This window comes from Mirounga angustirostris, unplaced genomic scaffold (assembly GCF_029215605.1).
Source record: "Mirounga angustirostris isolate CCGP_5_RB_7025 unplaced genomic scaffold, mMirAng1.0.hap1 SCAF_9, whole genome shotgun sequence".
In the NCBI taxonomy this organism is placed as follows: domain Eukaryota; kingdom Metazoa; phylum Chordata; class Mammalia; order Carnivora; family Phocidae; genus Mirounga; species Mirounga angustirostris.
The window spans coordinates 98,812,040-98,836,772 of record NW_026991717.1 but is presented as its reverse complement, the minus strand read 5'-3'; the positions used below and the strand labels follow the sequence as shown (position 1 = coordinate 98,836,772).

At 36.3% G+C, this 24,733-nt stretch overlaps 1 protein-coding gene and 1 long non-coding RNA gene across 18 annotated transcripts in view; one reads left to right on the top strand and one right to left on the bottom strand.

Annotated features, from left to right (window-relative positions):
* Positions 1–24,733, bottom strand: part of LOC123861601 (uncharacterized) — a 207,623-nt gene that overhangs the window by 69,132 nt on the left and 113,758 nt on the right. For 2 of the 7 annotated variants that reach the window (XR_008508123.2, XR_006795066.3), the window contains one exon: positions 16,901–16,990. The exons of 4 other annotated variants lie outside the window; for them this stretch is intronic. This is a non-coding gene — a long non-coding RNA (uncharacterized LOC123861601). Of the gene's footprint in view, positions 1–11,325; positions 11,808–16,900; positions 16,991–24,733 lie in introns of those variants that run through there. One more of the 7 variants, XR_010405172.1, reaches the window with a different exon arrangement.
* The window catches only part of FERMT2 (FERM domain containing kindlin 2), a 95,772-nt gene that overhangs the window by 49,355 nt on the left and 21,684 nt on the right, over positions 1–24,733 (top strand). For 8 of the 11 annotated variants that reach the window (XR_010405171.1, XM_064571060.1, XM_064571059.1 and 5 more), the window contains exons 4-7: positions 18,191–18,325; positions 22,584–22,616; positions 22,939–23,164; positions 23,491–23,593. Coding sequence is in view for 10 of the 11 variants with exons in the window: in XM_064571060.1 (XP_064427130.1) it covers positions 18,191–18,325; positions 22,584–22,616; positions 22,939–23,164; positions 23,491–23,593 (497 nt within the window). In the remaining variant the exon portion in view is untranslated. The remainder of the gene's footprint in view (positions 1–18,190; positions 18,326–22,583; positions 22,617–22,938; positions 23,165–23,490; positions 23,594–24,733) is intronic. The other 3 variants (XM_064571063.1, XM_064571065.1, XM_045900880.3) reach the window with 1 other exon arrangement.

Below are 24,733 nucleotides of genomic sequence, written 5' to 3'. Positions count from 1 at the left end.
CTTCTGCTTCTGTTACTTTATTTTTTTCCTTTAATGCTGTATTTTCCTGACTCTCTTATATCTGGAAATGTTTGATCAAATGCCAGGCTTTATTAATTTTATATTTTTGGTGGCTAGATTTCTTTTTATATCCCTTTTAATTAGTGTTGGCTTTTTTTTTTTTTTTTCCTCCCTGGTCAGTAGTTAAATTACTTGGAATCAGTTGGGTCCTTTTGATACTTGCTTTTGAGCTTTGTTAGGGTAGGTGCAGAGCCACCATTAGCATATTTCCTTTTGAGGATTCTTTCCAATACCCTGTGTATCAGGAGGCCTTTCCCCCCATATAAATACACAGATCAGAATTCAGACAGACTTCATTGGATAACCACAGCTCTCCAGTGCTCTCTCCATGGTTTTCCCTTCTCTCTAGTATTCTGACTCACAAATTATATGCATCTTGGCCTCCCTGAATGCCATCTCAACTCCCTCAATTCAGTAAGACCTGGCTCTGTGTGCCCCCTCCCTGCCCTGAACTACTGCTAGGGAGCAAGCTGCTGTACTGCAAGGACTCATCCTGTTTTTTGTTTGTTTTTTTTTTTCTCCTATTTCCTGGGCTTCTTGTTGTCTAATGTCTGAAAAGCGCTTCTTTTTCCTTTTTATTGTTTAAATAAAGCAGGAGGGTAAATCAAGTTCCTGTTACTCCATTCTTAGTTGAGACCCTCCATTCTTTCATTTTCTTCCAGCATTATACCTTTCTAGAAAGCCATCATTTGCTCATTATGTTTAATAATCCATGGAAATTTCAAATTAAGTATGTTCAAAACTGAACTCATGCTATTCCTTCTGAAATCTCTGTAGTTCTCCACACTCTGTCCCTCAGAAGTCTCCATAGTAGTAAAAAGCACCACCATCCCAGATAAACATACCAGAAACTTGGGTGTCATTCATCCTTAGCACCACTGTCTTTCTCACCTACTCATCTCATTCACCTAGAAGTGTTCATTTTGCCTCCTGGATAGATCTTGAATCTTTTCACATCTTTCTGTCTCTACCATCCCTACTGCTCTAATAGACCACACTGCTACCATCTCTCCCCTAGACTGTTCAGCAGCCTCCTCTATTCATTCTTGTTCCTTCCAATACATACTTTACACGGTAAGCAGAAAGATTTTGAATTTCTTTTTTAATCAGAGCAGCAGATACAGAGTTAAAGTTAAAAGGGCTTATGACAAGGGCGCCTGGGTAGCTTAGTAGGTTGAGCATCTTTTTTGGCTCAGGTCATGATCTCAGCGTTCTGGGATCAAGCCCCCTGTTTGGGGGGGGGTCCACGCTCAGTGGGGAGTCTGCTTGTCCCTCCCCCCTTCCCCCACCCCCACTTATGCATGCTCTCAAATAAATCTTTTTTTTTTTTTTTTTTTTAAGATTTTATTTATTTACTTAACAGAGAGAGCACAAGCAGGGGGAGCAGCAGAGGGAGAAGGAAAAGCAGGCTCCCTGCTTCTCCCTCCTGATGCGGGGCTCAATCCCAGGACTTGGATCATGACCTGAGCTGAAGGCAGATGCTTAACCAACTGAGCCACCCTGGCGCCCCTCAAATAAGTAAAATCTTTTAAAAAGGTGGGGACGGGGGTGCCTGAGTGGTTCAGTCAGTTGAATGCCCGGCTCTTGATTTCGGCTCAGGTCATAATCTCGGGGTTGTGGGATCAAGCCCCACGTCTGGCTCCGAGTTCAGTGCGGAGTCTGCTTGAGATTCTCTCTCTCCTTCTCCCTCTGCCCTTCTCCCCCCACCTCTTGTGTGCGCGTGCTCTCTCTCTCTCTCTCTCTTAAATAAATCTTTAAAAGGGGGGGAGCTTATGACATAGGGCAGAGGAGTAGGTTAAATAGGTGATGGGCATTATGGAGGTCACTTGTTGTGACGAGCACTGGGTGTTGTATATAAGTGATGAATCACTAAATTCTATACCTGAAACTAGTATTACACTTTATGTTAAGTAACTGGAATTTAAAACTTGAAGAAAAAGGGGGCTTAAAACATAAAACCACTTTTCTGCCCTCTTTCTCCCCAGCTCCTAATCATAGTAGTGCCACTTTTTACTCTTGTATTGTTTATTTCCATAATTCTAAATAATGTATTGTTATTTCTTGATTTATTAGTTTTAGGTATCTTTTCACTGCTTTTTACCCAGATGTTTCTTTTCTCTTTTCTTAGAACTATTATAATATTTGACTAATTATTGTTTATATTATTTCAACAAGATAAATCTTTTTACTTGGTGAACCAAAATGTATATTTTATCTCATATGCCTACTTGTTTATCATTTACTTAGTTTTCAGCCTATATCCATTGCTGATTCTTCTGCATTCTGTATTCTCTATAGTAATCTCCTCCCTGCCCCCTTTTTTTTCTTCCTAGACACAGTCTGAAGCCTCCATCCTCCTGCTCCAGTCTGAAGTGGATGCTTTCTAGGCTAAGCTGTATAGTCGTAGCTCCAGGACTTCTCTTCACCACTGTCCAAGCAAAATGTCTTCTCCTCTCTCATATTTGATACTTGCATTTTCTCAGTATTGATTTGCTCACTTACTTTGGTGGACTAGCTCCTCCATCAGCATAGTAAGAAAAAGGTGAATGGGATATAAATTTTTGAGGTGAAAATCATTTTTCCTCAAAATTGGGAAGTCATTGTTATGTTTTTGCTTCCAGCATTGCTATTAATAGTCCTGATAGTGTTCTTAATTTTTGTTTTCATCCTTTTGTAGGCTGCTTTTTTCCTCTGGAAATTAGTTTTAGGATCTTTTTTTTTCCCTGCCATGTTGAAATTTCATGGTAATATGCCCTAATTCTTCCCTTTTGTTTTCTCTATTCTTTCTGTAACTAATAATTAGTCAGACATTGTTGTTAGATTGATCCTTTTACCTGACTTAATGTCTTCCATTGGATTTTTTATTGTGGCTAGCAAAATTAAATTTCATTTGTTTTGTATTTTTATCTGGATGTTTGTTACCCAAGTATTCATGAATACATTTAAGATTTGTGGACTTTATATAAAGTAGAACCTCAACCAAAAAGAAAAAAAGAATTTGAAGAAAAAGGACCTTCCTCTCTCTCTCTCTTTCTCACTCTCTCAAATAAATAAATAAATAAAACCTTTAAAAAGGGGGCGGGGGGAGCACCTGGGTGGCTCAGTCTGCCTTCGGCTCAGGTCATGATCCTGGGGTCCTGGGATCAAGCCCCAATGTTATATTAGTATCAGGCATACAACTTAGAGATCAAACAAGTTTATACATTATGCTGTGATTACCACAAGAGTAGCTACCATACATGCTATTTCAGTATCATTGACTGTATTTCTATGCTGTGCCTTTTATTCACGTGACTTATTATTCATCCCATAACTGGAAGTCTGTATCTCCCATTCCTCTTCACCCATTTTGCCCAACCCCCCCAACTATCAGTTCTCTGTATTTATAGATCTGATTCTTTTTGTTTATTCATTTTTTTTTTTTAGATTGCACATGAGTGAAATCATATAGTATTTCTCAGTCTCATTTCACTTAGCACAGTACCTTTTAGGTTCATCCATGTTGTTGCAAATGGAGGATTTCATCCTTTTTATGCCTGCATAATATTCCTGAGTGTGTGTGTGTGCGCGCGTGCGTATCCACACATATATATGCACTCCACATCTTCCCTGTCCATTCATCTATCACTGGAAACAAGTTGTTTCCATATCTTAGCTATTGTAAATAATGCTGCAAATAAACAGTGGTGCATGTATCTTTTTGGATTAGTGTTTTCATTTTCTTTGGGCAAATACCTAGTAGATTGTGGTGAATGATCCAGTAGTGGAATTATTGGATCATAGGGTAGTTCTATTTTTTACTTTTTGAGGAAACTCCATACTGATTTCTACAGTGGGTTTACCAATTTACATTCCCACCAAAAGTACATGAGGGTTCCTTGTTCTCCACAGCCTTTCTAACACTTGTTAGTTGTCTTTTTCATTTTAATCTTTCTGACCAGGTGTTAGGTGATATCTCATTGTGATTTTGATTTTCATTTTCCTGAAGATTAGTGGTATTGAGCGTCTTTCCATGTGTCTTTTGGCTATCTGTAGGTCTTTGGGAAAATGTCTATGCAGGTTCTCTACCCATTTTTTAATTGGATTGTTTTTGGTGTCGAGTTGTAGAAGTTCTTTATATATTTTGGATTTTAACTCTTTATTGGATAAATCATTTGCAAATATCTTCTCCCATTCAGTATGCCTTTTTGTTTTGTTGATGGTTTCCTTTGCTGTGCAATAGCTTTTTATTTTAGTGTCGTCTCAGTTTATTTTTGCTTTTGTCTCTCTTGCCTCAGAAGACATAGCCAGAAAAATGTTGCTATGGTCGCTGCCAGAGAATGCCTGTGTTCTCTTCTAGATTTTTATGGTTTCAGGTTTCATGTTTAGGTCTTTAATCCATTTTGAGTTTGTTTTTATATACGGTGTTAGAAAGTAATCCAGTTTCATTTTTTACACATAGTTGTCCAGTTTTCCCGGCACCATTTATTGAAGAGACTGTCTTTTCCATATATTTTTATTTATTTTTTTTGCTTCCTTTGTCACAGATTAATTGATCATATAAGCATGGGTTTATTTCTGGGCTCTATTCTGTTCCATTGATCAGTGCATCTATTTTTATGCCAGTGCCTCTATTTTTATGCCTTTTTTTTAATTTAAAGATTTATTTTTTATTTATTTTAATTGATTTGGCAGAGAGAGAGAGCACAAGCAGGGGGAGGAGGCAGAGGGAGAGGGAGAAGCAGATTCCCCGCTGAACAGGGAGCCTGATGCAGGGCTTGATCCCAGGATCCTGGGATCATGGCCTGAGCCGTAGGCAGACACTTACCCCACTGAGCCGCCCAGGCACCCCTTTTATGCCATTTTAATGCTATTTTTATGTTTTGATTATTATAGCTTTGTAGTATATCTTGAAATCGGGAATTGTGATACCTTCAGCTTTGTTTTTCTTTCTAGATTGCTTTGGCTATTCAGGGTCTTTTGTGGTTGCATACAAATTTTAGTATTATTTGTCCTATTTTTGTGAAAATGATGTTGGTATTTTGATAGAGATTGTATTGAATCTGTAGATTGCTTTGGGTGGTATGGACATTTTAGCAATATTCTTCTAATCCATGAACATGGAATATCTTTCCATTTGTGCCATCTTTAGTTTCTTTCATCTGTTTTATAGTACAGGTCTTTTACCTCTAAGTTTATTCCTAGGTATTTTATTCTTTTTGGTGCAGTTATAAGCGGAGTTGTTTCCTTAACAACTGTCCACTGTTTCTCTTTCTGCTGCTTTGTTACTAGTATATAGAAATGCTACTGATTTCTGGGTATTTTGTATCCTGCAGTTTTACTGCTTACTTCTATTAGTTATTTGGCGAAGTCATTAGGATTTTCTGTGTATAGTATCATGTCATCTGCAAATAGTGACAGTTTAACTTCTTCTGTACCAATATGGACGTCTCTTATTTGTGATTGCTGTTTCTAGTACTTCCAATATTATGTTGAATAAAAGTGGTATCTTGTTCCTGATCTTAGAGGCAAAGCTCTCAGTTTTGTTTTGTTTTTTTTTTTTACCACTGAGTATACTGTTAGAGTTTTTCATAGGTGGCCTTTATTATATTGAGGTGTATGTTCTCCCTAAACCTACTTTTTTGAGAACTTTATCAGGAATGGATGTTGAATTTTGTCAGATGTTTTTTCTGCATCAATTGAGGTGATTATATAATTTTTATCCTTCATTTTGTTGATACGGTGTATCGTCGTTGATATGGTGTAACGCCAGTCCTTCCTACTCTTCACATCTGTCTGACCTCTCCTTCAGTCTCATCTTTCCTGTGCTTACCTCTCCTGCCTTCCTCTTCTATTTGGCAGGTCTGATATGATTACATTGGACCCATGGAGAGAATCCAGGGTAATCTTTCTTAAATTTTTGATGGATTTGTGAGTGTTGAACCATCCTTGCATCCCCAGAACAAATCCCACTTGATTGTGGTGAATGATATTTTTAATGTATTGTTGAAAGTGGTTTGCTAATATTTTGTTGAGGATTTTGCATCCGTTCATCAGGGATATTGGCCTGTAGTTTTCTTTTTTTTGTGGTGTCTTTTTCTGGTTTTGGTATCTGGGTAATTCTGGTCTCATGATATATGTTTGGAACTTTCCCTTCCTCTTCTATTTTTTGAAATACTTTGAGGAGAATAGGTATTAACTCTTCTTTAAATGTTTGGTAGAATTTACTTGTGAATCCATCTGGTCCTGGACTTCGGTAGGTTTTTGATTACCTATTCAATTTACTTATGAGTAGTCTGTTTGGATTTTCTATTTCTTCATGATTCAGTTTTATTTTTATTTATTTATTTTTTTAAAAGATTTTATTTATTTATTTTGACAGAGAGAGAGAGGGAACACAAGCAGGGAGAGAGGGAGAGGAAGAAGCAGGCCTCCCACTGAGCAGGGAGCCCGATGCGGGGCTCGATCCCAGGACCCTGGGATCATGACCTGAGCCGAAGGCAGACACTTAACGACTGAGCCACCCAGGCGCCCCTTTGATTCAGTTTTAGAAGATAGTATTTTTCTGGAAATTTATCTGTTTTTTCCTAGGCTGTTCAATTTGTTGGCATATAATTTTTCATAATAGTATTTTCTTAATAATCCTTTGTATTTCTGTGGGGTCAGTTTTTACTTCTCTTTCATTTCTGATTTTATTTATTTGGGTCCTTTCTCTTTTTTTCTTGATGAGTCTAAGGGATTATCAATTTTGTTTATCTTTTCATAGAACCACCTCTTCATTTCATTGATTTTTGTTCTTTTTTTTAGTCTCTATGTCATTTATTTCTGCTCTAATCTTACTTTCTTCTACTTACCTTGGGCTTTGTTCTTTTTCTAGTTCCTTTATATGTAAGATTAGATTGTTCACTTGACCTTTTTTGTTCCTTGATGTAAGCCTAAATAATACTATATATCTCCCTCTTAAAACTTTTTTTTTTTTTTAAAGAATTTCTTTTTAAATTTTTCTAAGTAATCTTCACACCCAGTGTGGGGCTCGAACTTAAAACCCTGAGATCAAGAGTCACATGCTCTGCCAGCTGAGCCAGGCACTCCTTAGAACTGTTTTCACTGTATCTCCAAAGATCTCTTTGTTAATCTCTAGTTATTCTTTATAACATGCTAGTCATCTGTCACAGATGTCATCATCTTTCTGAGAATTGTATTTAAGAAGGTTTGGTTTTGTTCGTCTGCTTCCTGCAGTATCTCTGGTTCCCTGAGTTGTTTTTCTTTTCCTTTTCATTTGGTGTTTTTCATGTTAGAAACTCTGTGCATGCATTCCATTGCTGCTGTAGCAAATTTTACCATAAATTTAGCAGCTTAAAACAACACATATTTGTTATCTCACTGTTTATGTAGTTTAAAAGTCTGGTCACAATGTGGCTCAGATGGGTGTTCTAGTTAGTCTTACAAAGCTGAAAGTAAGGTGTCAGCAAGGCTGTGTTCCTCCTGAAGGCTATGAGAAAGAATTCATGGTAGAATTTGGTTCCATGTGGCTATAGGACCAGGGTTTCTCCTAGATTGTCTACCAAAGGTCATTCTCAGCTTCTAGAGGTCTCCCAAATTCCTTGACATGTGCTTCTTTCCTCTGTCTTCAAAAACAGCAGTATCAACGCCAGTCCTTCCTACTCTTCACATCTGTTTGACCTCTCCTTCAGTCTCATCTTTCCTGTGCTTACCTCTCCTGCCTTCCTCTTCTATTTGGCAGGCCTGATATGATTACATTGGACCCATGAAGAGAATCCAGGGTAATCTTTCTTAAATCAGATGATTAGTAGCCTTAATTCCATTTGCAAAGCCTCTTCACAACAGTCCCCAGATTAGTGTATAAATATATAATCAGGGACAGAAATTTTAAGGAGTTAGCTCCAGAACTGTAGACCTACCACAGAGTCCTTTCTCACATGTCTGTCAATCATTGTCCATTCATATATTTAATAATAGTGCATTACAAATACCAATAGGAAGTCCTACATTGAATGAGGTTTAGCTTGTTACCCCCTCGTTGGGGTATTTAGACAGTGAGCAAGCTTTATCAAATGTCTGTATCTAAAAGATTGTTCCCTAGGGCTGTTTAGATTCTCCTCTAAGGGATCCTAAAGGGCATGTATTTAAGGGGTAGGTTTAATTCAGTATGGGACAGGATTTTTTTTTTTTTGTCTATTTTCAGTGCTTGGTCATGCTTGATGTTTGGCACTATGAGTCAGTGTGTTTCCCATTGGTATTTCCTTTTGCAAACACCTTGATTTTATTTTTTTTCCTTTTTTTAGTCATCTGTTACTCTTCCAATCTGGCTTCTGTCTCCCAAAATTTTTCTGACTTTTTTTAATGTGATGTTTTCTTCCATTCTTTTTGTCCTTAAAAGTACATGTTTTACTTATTTCTTTAGTATGATTTTGGAGAGGATTGAAAATAAATGCACAAGCTCGGTATACATGTTTAACAAATTCTCAAAACAAAATTAATTAATTTTAAAAGATTTTATTTATTTATTTGACAGGGAGAGAGAGATAGTGAGAGAGGGAACACAAGCAGGGGCAGAGGGAGAGGGAGAACCAGGCTTCCCGCTGAGCAGGGAGCCCAGTGCAGGACTCCATTCCAGGAGCCCGGGATGATGATCTGAGCCGAAGGCAGATGCTTACCGACTGAGCCCCCCAGGCGCCCCCAAAATTTATTTTAAACTAAAATCTGATTATCTTACCTGAAAACCCTTCTGTGCTCCTCAGTTCCCCACTTCCTCACTGCATAGTTTCTGGTACATACATATAGCATTTATGTAGTCCATCTTCCACCAGATTTGTCTTCTACTTGTTAACATACTGATTTTGAACATTACATTTCATTGCTATATATTATATCTTTGTGTTATAAAGAGGTCCTAGATCATTACTTTGTAGAGTGACTCATAAATGCTAGTTTATATTTATTATTGAAGTATAAAATTTAGCATGAATGAAAGACAGCACTGTAATTTGGTATACCCATTTTAAAATAGTCCTCCAGGTGTATTTTAGTTAAGTATAAACTTTGTTTAATTACTTATGCTCTTCACCAGGCCCACTTTTACATGTGATTCAGATTTCTAAATTCACCAGTTTAATTCTTTCTTGATACAAGGCACGGTAAGTAAATCAGTCCTAAATTCCTGTATGAATGAAATAATTAGTATATTATGTGGAGGTGGAGGTTTACTTTTTTGTTATAATGAAATGAAAACTTATTTGTAGACTTCATGTATAGTCAGTGGCTACCCTGTTCCAATGTAGAACTGCCTATCATTTGAGAAATGTTATTCTCTACCCCCCGCTGCCCTTCCCCTTTACTTAAGCTACTAGTTGTCAAGAAGTTGGAATCAAAATTACCTGTGGAGCTTTTTTTTTTTTTTGAGATATAATTGACATATAACATTATATTCGTTTCAGGTATGTAAAATGATTTAATATTTGTATACATTATGAAATGATCACCACTGTAAGTCTAGTTAACGGCCATCACTAGAGCTTTTATAAAACAAGCTGCTGGAAGCCCTGAGTCACTAAGAGTATATGAGGGTATGACTGAAGCATATATTTTTAGTAGTATTTTTAACTTCACAAGCAATTCTCATGGACACATACGGTTAAGAACTTTTTTATATGCTTATGACTGACCCAAAAGCTAGTTTACACTTAACAGTATTCATTCTTCTAATAACATTAATAGCTGGTTTGTGAGCTGGACAGGAAATGACCTAGGAACAAAAATCTCAAAGGATGAATCATGTGAAATAGTGATTCTCAAGCAGAAGGCACATGGCAGAAACATTTGGAATGCAAATTAAACATGTGTGCTTTCCCCTCTCCCACTAAACCTGACTATGGTGAACTGTGGTAGAAACATGTCCTGTATCTTAGGCGTGACTCACTGGTATGTCCTTTTATACTTTTTTAGATTTTTCACCCTATACCAGTGCATGATTTACTTTGAGGGGATGAATGGTGGGTGGAGAGATAGATTACTACCACCACCCTACCTGACACTTGATACTGAAGTAGTGATTATTCCGAAGCTTGGGATTATGTAATGCTTTTTTTTTTTTTTTTTTTAAGATTTTATTTATTTATTTGAGACAGAATGAGAGAGACAGAGAGCACACGAGAGGGGGGAGGGTCAGAGGGAGAAGCAGGCTCCCTGCCAAGCAGGGAGCCCGATGCGGGACTCGATCCCGGGACTCCAGGATCACGACCCGAGCCGAAGGCAGTCGCTTAACCAACTGAGCCACCCAGGCGCCCCTGTAATGCCTTTCTTATCTCCCAACATGGCAGGATGGCATTTAAAGCCGAGGGTATACTGAGAATTGAAAGTGTAACTCATGGGCGCCTGGGTGGCTCAGTTGGTTAAGCGACTGCCTTCGGCTCAGGTCATGATCCTGGAGTCCCAGGATCGAGTCCCGCATCGGGCTCCCTGCTCAGCAGGGAGTCTGCTTCTCCCTCTGACCCTCCCCCCTCATGCTCTCTCTCTATCTCATTCTCTCAAATAAATAAAATCTTTAAAAAAAAAAAAAAGTGTAACTCATAAGTGATTAGGTCTCAGAATGTTAAATTTTGTTTATTTTAAAAGTAAATAATAGGAAATAATGATTCAGTTCTGTTAAATATGACTCAAAAATATACTTGAAGTATATTCTGAGTTGTGAATCTACATAAAGCAATTAATGGTAATGCATAAAACCTCAAAAATTACATTTGAGGATAAGTTAACTTCTTTTTACCTGGAATATACAAGAATGAAGAGAATCTTTGATTTTTAATTAGGTAACTTTAGCTAAAGAATATGCTACACTATTTTGAACTTTAAAAACAAATCAAGGAATGCCTAGGTGGCTCAGTTGGTCAAGTGGCCTACTCTTGATTTCAGCTCAGGTATGATCTCACGGTCCTGGGATCAAGCCCTGCATGGGGTTCTGCATTCATCTCGGAGTCTGCTTGGGATTCTTCTCTCCCTGTCTCCCTCTGCCCCTCCCCACCCCTGCTCGTGTTAACTTTTTCTCTCTCTCAAATAAATAAATCTTTTTAAAAAATAAATCAGACATGCCTGAAAGCTTTTTTTTTTTTTTAAAGAAAGCGACAATTTAAGGAGCAAGCATTTATTTATTTATTTATTTATTATTATTTTTTTTAAAGATTTTATTTATTTATTAGAGAGAGAATGAGAGAGAGCACATGAGAGGGGGGAGGGTCAGAGGGAAAAGCAGACTCCCTGCCGAGCAGGGAGCCCGATGTGGGACTCGATCCCGGGACTCCAGGATCATGACCTGAGCCGAAGGCAGTCGCTTAACCGACTGAGCCACCCAGGCGCCCGCAAGCATTTATTTTTAACATGATTTCTGCTGCTTAGTACTTAAAATGTACTTACCTCAAACTTATTAAAGAGCAGTTATGTCACCTCTTCTCTGGTAACATGTCTGTTCAGGACAGTTTTTTTTTTTTTAATTTTTTTTTTTTTTAAGATTTTATTTATTTGCGAGAAAGAGAATGAGAGACAGAGAGCATGAGAGGGAGGAGGGTCAGAGGGAGAAGCAGACTCCCTGCCGAGCAGGGAGCCCGATGCGGGACTGGATCTGGGACTCCAGGATCATGACCTGAGCCGAAGGCAGTCGCTTAACCAACGGAGCCACCCAGGCGCCCTGTTCAGGACAGTTTTTCTGGTAATTCTGTTTTTGTGTTTCAGAAAAACATTCCCCAGAAAATAGCCTGTAAAATAGAGGACAAAACAAAAACCTGACCTGTACCAGAGTGTTCATAATAGTAAAATTCAGATAACCAATACAGAAACAGAAAAAAACAACGTATAGTTAGTAAAAGTTTTGGACTTATTTTTTAAACATGGGATGAGGTGTACATAATATAGATTTTTTTAAACGATTTTATTTATTCGAGAGAGAGACAGAGAGAGAGCATGAGCAGCAGAGGGAGGGGGAGAAGCAGACTTTCCGCTGAGTGGGGAGCCATATGCAGGGCTTTATCCCAGGACCCCAGGATCATGACCTGAGCTGAAGGCAGACGTTTAACCGACTGAGCCACCCAGGCACCCCTAAAATAGATTTTTTAAAAAAACTCCAGTGTGGTTTGCAGTGATTGCTACCATCCAATTTACATAAAAATTAACTCTGATTTGAAGAAACCTAATAGAAAAAAAATGAAGAAACCTAATAGAAAAATCAGTGAAGGAAATATAAATGGCTAAAAACTCTTGAGATGTACATCACTAGTAAATAAATGTAAATTAAAACAAGGAAATAAAAAATCAAGTAAGCAAAGCTTTAAAAAACACATGTGCCCAACTTGCTCCACTTTTGCCTTAAAATTATTATAACCTTTGATCTAGTAATTCCACTCCAGTGAATTCTTGAAGAAATAAAATGTGGAAAAATACGTACACAGATAGATGTTTGTAAAATCATTATTTATAATGGGCTCAGTATTAGAAGAATGGTTAAATTATGCTACATTTACAAAGTAGAATTTTATATATCTATTAACATAATCCCTTATTTTCATAGCCATATTCCATTTTTCAAGAATGGGTTTTAAATGACTCATTTATACTTTTGTCATTTCCAAGTTTCTACCATAATTGCATATTTTTTTAACTAGAGAAAAACATTAATACCCAGTACTTAACGAAGTACTTGTTATGTGCCAGGCCTTGTTCAGGGAATGTTACCCGTATTAATCATTTGATTTTCACAACAACCTTCTGAGGTACTATTATTCTCATTTTACAGATGAGAAAACTCAGACACTGGCAAGCTGAGTAAGCTTGTCCAATGTCACAATAAGTAGTGGAGTTGAGATCTGAATGCAGCTAGTTGGCTTTGTGCTTCTGCCTCAAATTGTGTCTCACCAGCTCTACAGCAGTCTGCTCCATCCTGGTTTCAGGTCCCCTACAAACAAAAAGCTTCCTGAATTTGTAATACTGGATTGAATGTAGTGGATATTGTGAGCTCCTGAAGATACAAACTGCCGCATGTAAAACTCCCATCTGATCTAGTAATTTTTAGCAATCTGTAGCATTACAAGTTATGCAGTGGTTTGCATTTTGTTGTCTGTTCTACTTACCACACTGACAAACAGTGAGTATAGTGCTGCCAAATATACAGACCTAGTCCTTCTCCTTTCTGCTGCATTTTTCATTTTTGGTTTTTCTTGGCTCTCCTTCTCTTTACACTCTTTATTTTTAAGTTAACCTAATTTTGGTATAATTGGTGTACAATAAACTGTACCCATTTAAAGTATACAATTTGATGAGTTTTCACAGATGTTTACATCTGTGAAACTATACCACAGGATAGAGAATATTTCCATTAGCCCTCAAACTTTAGTCAGACAACCATTTATTTGCTCTGTCACACAGATTTATTTTCATTTTCTGGAATTTTATGAACAGAATCATATAGTGTATATGCCTTTTTAGTTGGCTTCTTCCACTTAAGGATTTTGAGATACATTCATGTTATTGTATGTCTCCATTGTTTCTTTTTACTGATGAGTTGTGTTCCATTGTGAGTAGTATTCCACTGATATGAAAATACCACATTTTGTTTATCAATTTGGGTTGTTTCTAGTTTTGGCTTTAGTGAGTACAGCTGTTACATATGTGCTTTTCATTTTCTTGAGTAAATAAGTAGAAGTAGAATGGTGAAGTTGTATATGTTTAACTTTATAAGAAACTGCCAAACTTTTGAAAAAATTGTCTCATTTCCCATTCCCACTGGCTGGGTATGAGAGTTCCAGTGCCCCCACATCCTCACCAACACTGGCTGTTAGCAGTCTTGTTAATGTTGGCTACTCTGATGGGTATATAATACTTCTCATAGTTTTAACTTGCATTTCCCTGATGCTTAACCAACTAAGCCACCCAGGTGCTCCTGTTAGTTTTGTTTTTTAATAAAGGATAATTTTTTGTGGAGTGTATGTGTTCTATGTAAGAAATCTTTGTCTACTTATATTTTCTTTTAGGTCTATGATCCATTTAGAATTAATTTTTATATATTAGATAAGGGCTAATGTGTTTTTTTTTTTAATCTATGGATCTCTCATTTAGCATCATTTTTTGGTAAAATTTTCCTTTCCTCTTGAATTGCCATGGCACCTTTGTCCAAAATAATTGACCACCTATATATGGATCTGCTTCTGGGTCCTCTTCATATATACATCTTATCATTTAGCTCATAATTGCACTGTCTTGATTGCTGTAGCTATATGATGTCGAGTAGTCCCTCCAACTTTAGTCTTTTTAAAAATTGCTTGGACTGTTCTGTTTGTTTTCAATTCCACACATATTTTACAGTCAGCTTTCCATCTTGTATAAAAGAGCAGGTTTGGATTTTGACTCGGATTCCATTGAATCTTTAGTTCAATTTAGGGAAAACTGACTTCTTAACAATTCTTGCAATTCATGGACATGGTATGTAATATTAAATATAATGTTATATAACTATTCATATGGGTCATTGTTAATTCTTTTTGTTACTTTCGTTTAACATTTTTGCCTCTTACCAGATTCTTCATATGAATAAGATAAACACAGAAACATGTCATTTCTACAAGGTAGAAGAGGTTGAATCAATTAAAACTTGGAAATTTGGTAATGATATGAAAGTTTTTACATTTACTTCATGTGTCATGTGTAACTTACAACATACAGAATGAATATAGGCTACCCAATAATATAAAGCTTTTTTAAAAAATTGAGGCATAATTGACATAAATATTATAATAGTATCAAGTGTACAGCATAGTGAATCAACACTTATATACATTGCAAAATGACCATCATATTCATTCTGCTTACCATCCATCACCATACAAAATTAATACTGTATTATTGACTGTATTCCCCATGCTGCATATCACATCCCCGTGGCTTATCTATTTTATAACTGGGAACTTGTACTTTTTTTTTTTTTTTAAGGTTTTTATTTGTCAGAGAGAGCGCACAAGTAGGAGGAGCGGCAGGCAGAGGGAGAAGCAGACTCCCTGCCGAGCAGGGAGCCCGATCTGGGACTCCATCCCAGGACCCTGGGATCATGACCTGAGCCAAAGGCAGATGCTTAACTGACTGAGCCACCCAGGCGTCGCAGAATTTGTACTTCTTGATCCCCCTCCACCCATTGCACCTGCCCCCTCACAACTCCCCTCTCTGCTAGCAAACACCAATTTGTTCTCTGTATCTCTGCATCTTGTTTGGTTTGGTTTTGTTTTTTACATTCCACATATAAATAAAATTGTGGTATTTGTCTTTCTCTTACTCATTTCACTTAGCATAATATCCTCTAGGTCCATCCGTGTTGCTGCAAATGGCAAGATTTCGTTCCTTTTTGTGGTTGAGTAATATTCCTCTCTGTGTGTGTGTGTGTATGTACGTGTACACCACATCTTCTTTATCCATTCGTCTATCAGTGGACACTTAGGTTGCTTCCATATCTTGGCTATTAGAAATAATGCTTCAATAAACATAAACCTTTTTGGATTAGTGTTTTTTTGTTATCTTTGTATAGATGCCCAGTAATGGAACTGTTAGATGATAATCTTAGTTCTAATTTTAAGTTTTTGAGGGACCTTCATACTGTTTTCCATAGTGGCTGCACCAGTTCACATTCCTAAACAGTGCACAAGATTTCTCTTTTCTCCATATTCTAACACTTAATATATATTTTTTTAATAATAACCATTCGGACAGGTGTAAGGTGATAATCTCATTGTGGTTTTGATTTGCATTTCCCTGGTGATGAGTGATGTTGAGCATCTTTTCATGTGCCTGTTGGCTATGTGTCTGTCTTCTTTGGAAAAATGTCTATTCAGATCCTCTAATTGGATTGTTTGCTTTCCTGTTACTGGGTTGTATGAATTGTTTACTTATTTTGGGTATTAATCTGTTATTGGATTTATGATTTGCAAATATCTTCTATTCAGTAGGTTGTCTTTTGATTTTGTTGGTTTCCTTTGCTATGTAGAAGCTTTTTAGTTTGATGCAGTCTCATTTGTTTATTTTGTTTCCCTTGTCTTTGGAGTCAGATCAAAAAAAAAAAATTGCTAAGACTGATGTCAAAGAGCTTACCACATGTTTTCTTCTAGGAGTTTATGGTTTCAGGTCTTACATTCAAGTCTTTAATCCATTTTGAGTGAATTTTTGTATATGGTCCAGTTTCATTCTTTTGAATATAGCTGTCCAGTTTTCCCAGCATCATTTACTGAGAAGACCATCCTTTTCCCATTGTATATGCTTAGCTTTGTCATAAATTAATTGACCACATATGTATGTATATATTCTCAGGCTCTTTATTCTGTTCCATTGATTTATATGTCCGTTTTTATGCGAATACTGTACAGTTTTGATTACTACGGCTTTGTAGTATAGTTTATTTTTTTTTAAGATTTTTTTTTTTTTAAAGATTTTATTTTATTTATTCATGAGAGATAGAGAGAGAGAAAGGCAGAGGGAGAAGCAGGCTCCCAAGGAGCAGGGAGCCCGATGCGGGACTCGATCCCAGGACCCTGGGATCATGACCTGAGCCGAAGGCAGACGTTTAACCATCTGAGCCATCCAGGTGCTCCAAGATTTTTTTTTTTAATTTATTTATTTGATGGAGAGATTGACAGCAAGAGAGGGAACACAAGCAGGAGGAGTGGGAGAGGGAGAAGCAGGCTTCCTGCCTAGCAGGGAGCCTGATGCAGGGCTCAATCCCAGGACCCTAGGATCATGACCTGAGCCAAAGGCAGACACCCAACGACTAAGCCACCCAGGTGCCCTGTAGTATAGTTTAAAATCAAGCAGTGTATACCTTCGGCTTTGTTCTTCTTTATCAGGATTGTTTTTGCTGGTCAGGGTCTTCTTTGGTTCCATACAAATTTTAGAATTATTTGTTCTAGTTCTGTGAAAAATATCATTAGAATTATTAGAATTTCGATAGGAATTGCATTAAATCTGTAATATGGCTATTTTATTAATATTGATTCTTTCAAACCACAAACACAGAATATCTTTCCATTTATTTGTGTCTTTATTTTTTTTTTCATCAAGTCTTTATAGTTTTCATTGTACAGGTCTTTCACTTCCTTGGTTAAATTTATTCTTAGAAGGGTGCCTAGGTAGCTCAGTCAGTTGAACATCTGACTCTTGGTTTTGGCTCAGGTCATGATCTCAGGGTCATGAGATCCAGCCCTGCAATGGGCTCTGTGCTCATCAGAGTCTGCTTGTCCTTCCTCCTCTGCCCTTCCCCATGCTCATGCTCCCACGCATGCACCCTCTCTCTCTCTCATAAATAAAATCGTTTAAAAAAAAAAAGTCTAAAAAACTCAAAAATTTATTCCTAGGTATATTACTTTTTTGATGTAGTTGTGAATGGGATCAGTTTTCCAATTTCTGTTTCTCATAGTTTATGTAGAGAAACACAACCTTTTTTTTAAAGATTTTATTTATTTATTTGAGAGAGAGATAGCAAGAGAGAACATGAGTGGGGGAAGGGGATCATGACCTGAGCCGAAGGCAGATGCTTAACGGACTTAGCCCACCCATGTGCCCCGAAAAGAACACAACAGGTTTTTGTATATTGATTTTTTTTTTACCTTGCTACTTCACTGAATTTTACTAGTTTATTAGTTCCAGTGGTTTTTGATGGAGTAGTTAAGGTTTTCTATATATAGTATCATGTCATCTGCAAACAGTGACAGTTTCACTTCTTCCTTTCCAATTGGTATGTTTTTGTTTTTCTTGCCTAGTTGCTGTGGCTAGGATATAAATTTAATTTTTTTTATGGTTTTAGTTAAAAAAATAAATATATAAATAAGTTCTAATATTTTCTCTCTGTACCCTAATAGATTGTTATCTCTCCACTTCGAGGCTCCTACATTCATTAAATGGTTATGAATTGAATGCTTTGGTAGATTATTTGTAGAAGTGCCATACTTAAGTCTTGCATGGCATTCTCATCTGGCAAAACATAAACACATACATACACAGATGGAAATTATGAATTCTTATATTGGAATGGATTAATAGATGGATTTACCAGATGTAAAGTATTTAAATTTTCCATTATGCTACTAAATAATCTTTCTTCTATTTTTAACAGATATCAGACACCCTGAAGAACTTTCTCTCTTGAAAAAACCCAGAGATCCAACTAAGAAAAAAAAGAAAAAGTTAGATGACCAGTCTGAAGATGAGGCACTTGAATTAGAGGGGCCTCTTATCACTCCTGGATCAGGTGAGACTTTGTTAGACTAAGCAGAGGCATAGTGTGAAAACCGTGGCTGTGTCTATATGTTTGTGATTTTTTGACAAATGGTTTACATAGGTCAGGAGAGTGATCAACTTTAAAAAACTCTCCTTCAGCTTTTTTTCCCCTCAATCATGAAATCACCTCTAGGGTCTGTCATGTGCAGATCATCGTGTCAGGTGTTAATAGATGCATCAGTAAAAAGGAAGGCTGGTTCTCTGCTCCGGAAGAATAAAAAAGGGGCAATACCTTAACTGGGCTCAGTTTTTTGCATTGTAAAAAATTGGACAGTTTTTTAGTATTTAGTTCCTTTTTTCTGTATTCTGTGAAAACTACAATTAATTAATTAAGACATTATTACTTCTGTGGGTTACTTAAAATCTTTGTGCTTTGCATATGCTGGTCCCTTTGCCTTTTCACCTTTTTCCTGTAAGGTTTTGCCCTTTTAAGAAGCTTTCTCAGATTTCCTTCCATTATCTCCCAACCTGAATTAGGTATCCTTCTATTTTAAGACACCAGACTTTTCTGTGTTTGGTATTGTACTGCATGTTCTTACCTATTAAATTGTGAGGTCCCGGCATGATGGAACTGTCTCTCACATTTTTGTTGTCAGAACCTAACTTAGCATGTGGCATTCAGCAGGAGCATAGGGGAGCATAGGCAGTGTCTTTTGGGTAGCTAGATGACTAATTAAATTACATGGTTATTTATTTAGTCCTGGGCATACACAGGGACTGGACATTACAGTTTCCCATGTGTCTATCAGCCATACATTTATAAATCCATTTCTTAGGAAATAAGTCCCTCAGTCAGTAAGTAAACTAATTTAACTAACTCAGTTCATTCTTGGTTTTTTAAATTCTGGGGTGATGATGATAATGGAAACAATTTAGTGCTTACTGTATGCCCATTTTACACATTATACTCATGGAAATTAAATTTAGCGTATTTTACTTGTGGAAACTCACTTAATTCTCACTACAGCCCATTGCACATTATGTTATTACTCATTTTAAGGTTGAAGAAATGGCACAGTAAGGTTAGGAACGTCTTGTAACTTTTATGCCCTTACTCATGTACTGATTGGACTTGGGAGATACCAAAAAATAAGAAAATCTTTAACTCTTAAGAAGTTTTTAGGCTCTTTGGCTCAGGTCATGATCTCAGGGTCCTGGGATCAAGCTCCACATCAGGCTCCCTGCTCCACAGGAAGTCTGCTTCTCCCTCTCCCACTCCCCCTGCTTGTGCTCCCTCTCTCGCTGTCTCTCTCTGTCAAAAAATAAATAAAATCTTTAAAAAAAAATAAAAGCTTTTAGGCTAACTGAAAAACAGTTACTGTATTTAAGGAGGTAATATATAAACGCTAAATGAAAGTTGTAGAAAGTAGTGTTCCAGGAATTTGGAAGACAAAACCATTCCAAACGGTATATTTATAGGTTGGGGAATTGAGTTTGTGAATTAAGCTTTTAAAAAGTGCCAGTGTGGGGCGCCTGGGTGGCTCAGTTGTTAAGCCTCTGCCTTCGGCTCAGGTCATGATCCCAGCGTCCTGGGATGGAGCCCCACGGCACGAAGCCTGCTTCTCCCTCTCCCACTCCCCCTGCTTGTGTTCCTGCTCTCACTGTCTCGGTCAGATAAATAAATAAAATCTTTAAAAAAATAAAAAGTTCCAGTGTTTTAGTGATAACCTAATATTCTGATAAGTTAGATATTTTCCCTGTACTGGCATTTTGTTTTTAATTTTTTGGTCTTTTTTACTGTACTAAAGTTTTACATTTTTATGTAGTCAAACTTGTTATTTACTTTACAGTTCTGGGCTTTCATTCTTGGTAAAGAAAATCTTCACAAATACTAGAAAAATTCTTCTATGTTTCCTTTATACTTTTATATAATTATTTCATATTTATATATTTTAACTAATCTGTAATATTAACATTTGTTATTTTTAATTCACCTGAAATTTGTTTACTAAGTATGGTATGAGATTGATATTTTGGTGGGAAATTTTCTAAAATGGATTAAATACTTTAGCACTCTTTTAAAAAAGAATATGTAAGGATGTAATTTATAGTAACCAAGTTATGAGGCAGATTCTAAAGTTACATAAGGTTTTTAATATTTGTAGTAGGTGGCCCAAGACTGTAATGCTTGTTGAATCCTCTCCTCCTTATAATTTTTGTTACTGTTCTGTATAGTTGAGCAAGCTTCTATTTTGTTGTTGACTAAATATGTTACTTCATCTTACCCTATAATAACTTTCTACTTCAAATATGTTTTAAATTGGGCAATCAGGAATATAAGGTAGTTGGGATTGTCACTGAACTGAGACTTAGAAGGAATGTAAAATGCACATACCCTCTGTCCCAGCAATGTTGCTAGAATTGGGAAATAAGTACAAACATACCTGTTGGAAGGCATTTGTTGGAAGGCATATTTGCAGCAGCGGTGGTGAAGTCAACAAAATTCTAAACAAATAAATGCACACCAGTTGGGAATGGCTTAAATAAGTTATGGTACCCAGGAGGTGATGTGTATAGCTTCAATTAGACTTGCTGATTTATAGCTTGGCTCTGAAACGTAATAGCTTTTGACACTGGACAACTTACTTAACCTCTCTGTGCTTCAGTTTGCTCCTCTAAAATGAGAATAATAGGATTGTTGGAAACACTAATTAAGTTATTACCATGGAGTGCCTAACAAAATAAGAATAGAAACAATGAAGTGATCAAAAATGAAGTGTAGAATATACAAAGTAGAGGAATTTGAGAGGGCTGATTCTATTAAATATTGTGTAATTTAGGGGAATATATTTTGTTTTAGAAACCTCATAAAGAAAATTGCCAATTCTAACTATTTAATTCTAAATAGTAATTATAGTCCATCACACTAGGAACAAATTTTCAATATTCTGACATTCCTAGTAAAAGATTTATTTGCTAGATCTTTGAAATACACAATGAGAAGATTTTGCCTAGAAGATAATGTTTTTCTGTCCCTTATTTACATATATAGCAGGATTATTCTTTGCCCACCTGATCTGGAGTAATGTTTTTAGCCCTTTTAATTAGTATGGGGTGCCCAAGTAATCCTTTCACAAAATACCCTTGTAGTTTGAAAGTTCTAGCTTTTAAGGGTATCACTGGACTATCCCAAGGTTCTTTAAAGCTAAGAAAGGAGAACTGACCACTTCCTTTGTTGCTTATTTAACAATGTTTAGTGTTTAGATACTGCAAATTGCTTTAGTTATTAACATTGGAAGAATACATACTAGGGACATCAAATCAGATACTCTGTGGCTAGCAAGATTCTTTTTTTCCTTTTGTGTTCTCTTCCTAGACTAGATCATGACAACTACAAAAATCTCTAGCATGATCACCACTTTTTCATAGGTAATTGTTTCTATCATTGCATTGAGTGAGGTGGTGGGGAGGGGTTGTTAGAGTGGAAAGGAAATTGCTAAGCGTATTTCTATATTAGGTAAGGGAAACAGCCATTCTCTTTCCATAATCCATTAACATGTGATACCCATTTACACATTTTCTTTTTAAAAATTATGACTGAAGACAAAATATAATTAACAGAGTTAGGACTTCTAGGGGAGGTGCTTTTACTTAACATTATTCTGAACTTTTAAGTCTTAATTTAATCCAGTCTCCTTGATTTTTATAGTTTAAATGATGGAGGATATATTGTCAGTTGACTAAGTCAAGAAGTTTTTATTTAGGTAGCCTCTACTATATGTTTAGCCCTATTGAACACTGGGGAATTGGAAAATAAAATATCCCTGCCTTTAGGGACTTAATTATAAGATACATCTTTGTTAGCAAAATGTTATCTACCTGTTTGCTTCAATACTTTATTTGTGAATCTGTTGGAACCAGTTTACCTATTCACTGAGAAAACATTAATATAAAATTATTCTCTTAATTTATGTGCATTTATTCAGTTACATTGAGCTGTCTTAAAATAGGGTATGGATTTCAAAGGGTGATAAATGTGGATATGTTTGTCACTGGACATTTGACTGGAGCACAACTTTATTCTTTTGAATTAGACAAAAAAAACTTAGGTTACAGTTTCTAAGATTCTTTACTCTTAATTCACTTGAAATATTTACTTCAGTTTATGATTCACATTAGGAAAAGTCTTTTTTCTTTTTTCCATTTCCTTTCCTTTTCATTCTTCTGTTTCTGTCTTCTATTGTTACCTTTCCTTTACCTTCTGAATTCCTTTCTTTCCTTTCCTATAGGCACTGATGTTCTTTACATTGGCCCTCTGAAAGGTGAGCCTTGCCACAATTAAAAACAAAAACTTGGTCTGTCTGCTTCAGCTATATCCTTAACTTATCTTCTAATTCCCTTGAACTGATTTTCCCCCCCATATTTCTGCCAACTTATATTTTTTGACCTTGTTATTATATGTTCTAATGTTACACAAGTAGAGTTAATGTTACATGTTTTCAAGACAGGTAAAATAATGTACTAAGCTTTCCTTCCAGAATGAAACTTTTGTTTCACAGTTTCCTTTACATAGCATGTATTATTGAAAACTAAGGTTCTGTACTTAATTCATATTTACTACCTGTTTTTCATGTTATTTATTAGGAAGTATATATTCAAGCCCAGGACTTTATAGTAAAACAATGACCCCCACTTACGATGCTCATGATGGAAGCCCCTTGTCACCGACTTCTGCTTGGTTCGGTGACAGTGCTTTGTCAGAAGGCAACCCTGGTATACTTGCTGTCAGTCAGCCAATCACGTCACCAGAAGTTTTGGCGAAAATGTTCAAGCCTCAGGCTCTTCTTGACAAAGCAAAAACCAACCAAGGGTAAGTTTTAAAATAGAGATACGTTGAGGGGTACCTGGATGTGGTTCAGTTGGTTAAGCATCCGACTTGTGATTTTGGCTTGGGTCAGGATCTCTTGGGTAATGGAATCGAGTCCCACATTGGGCTCCGTGCTCAGTGCAGATTCTGCTTGAAATTCTCTCTCCCTCGTCCTCTGCCCCTCCCCCTGCTTGTGTACATGCTCTCTCTCAAATAAATAAATCTTTAAAAAAATAAAATATAGATAGAATTTCTTTCTCCAACTAGAGGTAGAAACATTTTACTAATTTTGTCTTGACTTGTTCCACTGCTCTTGTTAATTTGTCCAGGTGGCTTGATTCCTCAAGATCTCTCATGGAACAAGATGTGAAGGAAAATGAGGCCTTGCTTCTTCGATTCAAGTATTACAGCTTTTTTGATTTGAATCCAAAGGTACCGAGGGTTTAGAGGGATCTGTTCTTTTTTTTCCTTTTTGTTTTTTTCATTTGGATGTTTGTTTTTTGGAGTTGGTGGGATGAGGAATCATTTGTATATAGCAAGTCTGAATAATATTAAAAACCCAAGCTTTAGACAAAAAGATCTGTATTTGAAGTAAGTCTATTGTGTTAGCAGGTTGGAAGCATAATTCAGCCTTTTTCTTTTTTGTTAAAATAATTGAATTTTTGAATGATTTGTATTTTAAATGCACTAGCTTGGTACTATAGGATTGGTAAAGTTAGTTTTAGGGATTTTTTTACACCTCTCTTTAGAGCTGTATTTTTGGTAAAAGAAGAGTTTTATGAAATAGTACCTTTTCAATGACTTTCAGATTTCTAATTATAAGTCAAACGACGTTGCTTCAAAGAAGAATTCTTTAAGTCTACATTTCTTCCTATTTAATAGGCAAATATTGTAATGTTTCACTATTCAATGACTGCATCATCTGTGCTACTGAAATACTTTGCTTTTCTGAGAAGAGTTAAATTTGCTATGAAATCTAGAGTATTTTTCCCTAGAAAACACATGGCACAGAGATTTGGATCTTTTGCTTCCTTATTTATCATCCTTGGGGGGAAAACCTCTCTTGACTACTTCTCATCCTTTTCATGTCTAGATTATAGTGTAGATTTTAATGTAATACTTCTCATTTTTTATTATGTGCTGAAGTAATTCTTTTTGTAACAGTAAAAAATGTATAATTTAGAACTACAAAAAAAAAAAAATCTTAACCCCTTTCGGGCCATATCATGTCTCATTTTAGTAAAACCAAAGCTGTTTTGGGAACATAGTTACATATGCTGGGGAAGGGGAGTTGCTATATGTTTTGTTAACATTCTAAATAGTATTGTTAAGACATTACTATTAATTTTTATTAACATAACTAAATGGATAATTCAGTAACGTATAAGTAAATCTTTACCACAAGTATATATATGTACTCTGTATTTCAGATTCTTAAAATAATTACTGTTTCCAGGGACCTGACACTTTGTCTAAGTATGCTTTTCCATAGTGGGCAAGATGTTCCCTGAAATAATTTACTCTCTGATTGTAACATTTTAGTGTGACACGTTGCAATAACAATACTAAAAA